Consider the following 6,078-nt stretch of genomic DNA (forward strand, 5'->3'; position numbering starts at 1 on the left):
AATAGTATAGTATAATATAATATAATATAATATAATATAATATGTATGTTACTTAAGTAATAAATATGTTTTTAATGAATATAAAGTTGTCACGTAACATGAGAAGAAGAATGCTTCACTAAACCAATTTAAGCCTTCACGTAATAATAGTATAATATAATATATATGTTGCTTAAGTGATAAGTATATTCTTAATAAAACTTAAGGTCTTGGATTCCAAATTTACTTATACTGTGTATAATATATATATATTTTTATTTTAGCATATATAAAGTTGTCACGTGGCATGAGGAGAAGAATGCTTCATTAAACCAATTTAGGCCTTCACTTAATAATAGTATATACAGATATAGATAGATAATGGCAATTCTCATCATTCTTGTCAAATTTTTTGATATGAATTATATATACGTTTGGAATTTTTCTTTACCAAAAAATGTACAAAAATAGAGAGAAAATAAAATCTTCAATTTTTTTTTTAATTATAATTTATTGACTTTTTAACCTTTTTAATAATATTTTTATTTTTAAGCTATTTTGTTAACTTCCCAAACAAGCCCTAGGTGGGGACGCTTGGTCAAGGAACTCCAAAATGGATGAGTTATTAATAATTCAGTCTCATTCATATAAGCTATAGTCTATTAATTAATTAATTCCTTCACTTTTACTATTTCTAACAGTCTATATATATGTGTGTGAGAGATAAAATTTCCTCCATATTATACATTTTCATCAATTTATCTGTTATGGTGGGTTTATTATTTTTAATATAAAATAAATGTTTATTCATACCCATATAATTTGTTGTATGAATACACATATAAAGTGAAAGAGAAAGGGACAATACTCGATAATTAAGTCAGGAAACAAAAATTATAAATTAATAAAAAACAATTATAATATTAATAATTAATTTTTATAATATTTTTCACTTGTTGGTAAATAAGTTTCACTTAACATGTCAATAATTGTAAATCAAAAAATATATATATATATATATATATTTTGTATAGATTTCATACATTTTTCATGAATAATATTGTAATTAAATGAGATAACATTGGGTATTGCCTAGTTTGGATTACTCAGTCAAAAAAATTCAACAAAGATGGAATATTTTCCCTTGGGTCCAAGGTGGAAAAACAAAATATTTTAAAAGACACAAAATGAAAAATTTTAATTAAAAAAAAAAACCCAAAGTTGAAAAGTTTAATTTTTTTACAATTTCAAATCTACCCTTTGAATTGGACAGCCCTAGGCCCTACTCAGACACACCACCTTTACTGCCTAGTTCATTTTTTCACCAAAACACTATCACATCTCTACGTCCGTGGAGTTCCTATATCTCTCCGTCATTCTTGCTTTCCTCTCTATTCTCATCACCATTTTTTCTCTCCGACACCACTCCAATGACGGTGTCAAACTGCCTCCGGGCAGCTTCGGATGGCCTATTATCGGCGAAAGCATCGAATTCCTGTTTGGCAAGCCAGAAAATTTTGTGAACTATAGGATGAAAAAGTACTCTCAAGAGATCTTCAAGACGAAGATTTTCGGAGAGAAAACAGCAGTCATATGTGGCCCAAATGGAAACAAGTTTCTCTTCTCCAATGAGAGAAAAATCTTCACTGGTTTCTTGCCTCACTCAAAGCAAAAGCTTTTTCTCTCATCAAAACCTGAACCAGCAGCGGCTCCACCAGTTCCACCACCACATGCGATGGCAGCGGTGGCGGCGGATGATGTAAAAGAAGTGATAAGGACACCTGGGTTTTTCAAGCCTGAGGCATTGTCGAGTTACTTGGGGATAATTGACTCAATTTCACAGCAACACTCGAAGACTCAATGGGAAGGCAAAGATGAATTGAAGGGCTTGATAGAGATTTTAATAAAAAAATTAAAAATTTCCATATTTAATCATTTCATTATTGTGGCTAAATATATTAGTTTTTTTTTTTAGATGGTTCAAATTTATTAGTTTTTAAAACCTTCTTAAGTTACAAAATTAAATTTACTATTATATTCATATTACAATATTTATTAGATTTAATTCATTACAATTGTATAGTTTGGTTTGATTTTTCACAAACTATTTTTAGATGTGTTTTTATATTTCCTTTTATTTGATAATTTAATCATCTATTTTTATTTTTATTTTTCTATATAGATACATCAAAATTAGATTCATCTAAAAAAATGAAAAAAAAAAAGAAAAAAAAGACTAAAAATATGAAAAGGTTCATTAGAAACAAATAAAAATATGAATAAAAATGTAACAATTTTTTGTTTAGATTTTCGTTTGTTTTTAGTGAACTTTTTTTATTTATTTTTAGATACATCTAGATTAGGTGCATATAAAAAAAAGTTGACTACAATGAAATAAAAAAAATTCACATAAACATAAATTGATCAAAAAATAACTTTTTAAAAATCAAACCAAGCAGAAAATATTTTTTAAGAGTGTGAGACTCACAAGACACACAAGAAAATCATGTACATGAAGTTTTTACGGACGACTTTCTTACTATGTTATTTTACATGCATTCTTATTTCATATGTTATATATGTCTTAATAATTTTGTTGAATAATATTGAATTGTTCCATAATATTTTTGTAATAGGTCTACCCTCTGGCCAAGACTCTGACCTTGTCGATCGCTTGCCGGATCTTTCTAGGGATGGAAAATCCAGATCGTATTGTGAGGCTGGTTTGCTATTTCGATGATGTCACCTTAGGGTTGCATTCAATCATGGTGAATTTTCCTGGCACTATCTTTTATCGTGCTGACAAAGCTGCTGATGCTATTCGAAGGAAGCTAATGGCGGTGGTGAGGGAGAGGAGAGCCGCCATGGTAGGCGGTGGAGGAGCTATGAAACAAGATATACTGTCTCATATGATTGTTGTGAGTGATTCAACTGGGAAGGGTATGGGTGAGGTTGAGATTGCTGATAAAATAATGGGTTTGTTGGTGGCTGGTTATGCCAATGTGGCTGTCACCATTTCTTTCTTCATGAAGTTTGTGGGAGAAAGTCCAGACATCTACAATAAGGTCCTATCAGGTAATGACTTTGTTACATAATTTTCTATACTATTATTTTATTTTTATTTTTTTGTGTGTGTAAATTTTTTTGTTTGTACAATCCAAAATTCTTTTGGATTGTAATTAAGGTACTTAGCAGTTGACATCTGCGATATACGGGATAAAAGAATTTTTTTTTTCTAACCATAAATTTTAGTTAAATTATTTATGTGTATATATACATATAAAATTATTCAAAATATATATTTTGTGACGTGAAAGAATAATCTTAGCTGATTGTATTATGAATAATCTTAGTTGATCATGAAAGAATAATCTTATTTATGTGTATACATACATATAAAATTAATTTTTTGATAATAAATTTGTGAATAGAGTGAACCAACTATATTATATATATAATGGAATTTGGGTTGACAAATTTAAAACCAAACATTGATTAAATTTAAAATAATATTGTTCAATCTCCTAAAATTTTACGGACTATACTCATGTTGTTCGAGTTTCGTGTTACAATTAATTTATGTGTTTTTACATATTTGAAATGCAGAGCAATTAGAGATCTCAAAAGATAAAAAGACAGGAAAATTGTTAGACTGGAATAACATGTCGAAAATGAAGTACTCATGGAATGTAATGTGTGAAGTGATGAGAGTTGTCCCACCTCAACAAGGAACCTTCAGAGAAGTCTTAACTGACTTCACGTATGCTGGTTACACAATTCCAAAGGGTTGGAAGGTGTGCAAACATATATGAAATGAAGCTTGTGTTTTTTTGTTTTGTTTTATTTTTTTTTCCAGACTAGCTCCTTATTCAATGATTTGGAACTATCACACCATCTTTACTTCTAACTACTTATAAAAATAAAATGAGATTTGAAATCCTATCTTTTAATCTTGTTGAGAAGATAGGTTTCAAATGAGTGGAATCTTGGGTCTTGTTTTTTTCTTGTTGGTTGTTAGGTAGGTGTATAGGCTTAAGATGGCCAAGTGTCCCCCACTCTTCAACCGTTACTCTTTAGCCTATGGTTTTTAATTTTCTTTCTCTAAAATTATATATATATATATATATATATGTGTGTGTGTGTGTGAGAGAGAGAGAGAGAGAGAGGCATAACTATTTTTGTAGTCACCTTTTTTTTTTTTTTCTTTTGCTTTTTCCATTTTAAGAAAACTACTAACAACTTTGTTACCATGGTCGATTGATCATAAGTGGTTAGAACAAAATATAATATATAATTTTGAATTGCTAAATAATTTTTCTTTAGTTATCGTAACTAATTTGTGAGTGTTGTTTGTAGGTATATTGGACAGTTAACACAACAAACAAAAACTCTAAGTACTTTCGGGATCCAGAAAAATTTGATCTGTCAAGGTATGAAGGCGGAGAAACACCGGCTCCATACACATACGTGCCGTTTGGAGGTGGGCCTAGACTTTGCCCTGGAAAAGAGTATGCTCGTTTAGTAGTGCTAACTTTCATCCACAATGTGGTGAAGAAGTATAAATGGGAGGTCCTTTTTCCAAAGGAGAAGGTTTTAGGTGATATGGTGCCAATGCCAGAAAAAGGAGTTCCAATTCGCCTCCACCCCCATTAGTTTTTTTGAATAATGCTAAACAAATAAAATTTTCACAAAAAAAAATTGTGATCTTTTGTAATTTTTTTTTTGGAATAAAAACATATATTATTGTGACTCAAAATTTTGAAAATGTTCCTATTATTTCATTTTGTATGAATTTTACGCATAGATTATGCGTATAAAACTTTTCTAGTATTTATTCATGTATGTGATAAACTTTCTATGCCATTCAATTTGGACTTCATTGATCCACCTAATACTACAGGATTTAATTTCTTTTAAATTTTTAAAAGTGAAAATTTTATTATAAAATTTTTGTTGCGATAATTCAAAAAAGCACCTCTATCGTTTTGTTTCAACAATACCTTTCACAAGAAGCCAAATGTGTGTGTTTGAGACAAAGCTCACAAATAACATCTTCCCTTAAATTTCTTAGAATTTTAAATTAAATCACAGACTTTTTTTGCTAAAGCCTTTAAATACATTAATTATTATTTTTTGTTACACCCACTATATACATATTGGATCTTGAACCTTATGAAGGAGCACACTTGTATATTATAGAAGGTGAGTGTAAAGAAATTAGAGGTGTATTTAAAAGTAACCCCTATTTTACTTCTATTTGCGCTGGTTTAATAATGAACAAGTTAAAATATATAAAGGAAAATTTAAAGTATACAAAAGAAGAAGAAAAAAACCTATAGTTGTGTTTTTGTATATTTTTAAAAATTATTATATCAGACAAATGTACGTAACTGTGTTAATAAATGTCGTCCTATCTATGTGATGTTTTGCAAACGTCTGCAACCACTTATACTCGGCGTTTTAATAAATATTTTTAAATTGAAATAGTTAACTTCACTCCATTTTGGTGTTGGTTCCTCTTTTCTTCTATTTTGGTGTTGGTTCCTCACCAACCTAGTGGCTGTGCCAGCTCATGGTCAAGCTTTTCCTTGGTGCCAACCTAGTTGAGATTGGGTATTTTGCTATGTTGCTTTGCACCTCCCTTTTTTTATTGATGTTATTTCATTAATTTGTTATGTATTCAATAAAGTTCTTTTTTTTTTTTTTTTTTTTTGCTGATAAAAAAAAACTTCACTCCATTATCATTACTAACATAAAAAATGTAAAACAAACAAAGAAATAATCTAATCTGAATTTAAAAAAAAAAAAAATCACATTTTTTGCCAAGTGACCAAATCTCATCATCCACAACATCATACATATTGAGGTTGCCTATTCCGTCCTTGTCTCAACTTGGTTTGAGACATACTAGCTCCATACTAATTAGACAATAGAAATCCATTTTGTAAATATAAAACCATTTTTTTAAATGGGTTGGACTTCTTTCAAGCTTAAATATAAACTCGAGTATTATATTTGGGCTCATAGGGCCCACCACATGCTCTTTTTGATAATCTGATCCATTCATTTTGTAAGGCCCGCTTTGTATATTATTCATTA

The 6,078-nt window shown here is 29.5% G+C and overlaps 1 protein-coding gene across 1 annotated transcript; it reads left to right on the forward strand.

Moving 5' to 3' along the window:
* Positions 1–958: 958 nt before the first annotated feature.
* LOC145797867 (beta-amyrin 28-monooxygenase-like) lies at positions 959–4,632 on the forward strand. The gene is made up of 5 exons (XM_082885300.1): positions 959–970; positions 1,337–1,870; positions 2,622–3,054; positions 3,586–3,773; positions 4,336–4,632. The coding sequence occupies exons 1-5, from the start codon at positions 959–961 to the stop codon at positions 4,630–4,632; spliced, it is 1,464 nt and encodes a 487-aa protein (XP_082741426.1).
* The last annotated feature ends 1,446 nt before the right edge of the window (positions 4,633–6,078 follow it).

The sequence above is a fragment of the Camellia sinensis genome, chromosome 8 (assembly GCF_055761805.1).
Source record: "Camellia sinensis isolate YWXY chromosome 8, ASM5576180v1, whole genome shotgun sequence".
NCBI classification, from domain to species: domain Eukaryota; kingdom Viridiplantae; phylum Streptophyta; class Magnoliopsida; order Ericales; family Theaceae; genus Camellia; species Camellia sinensis.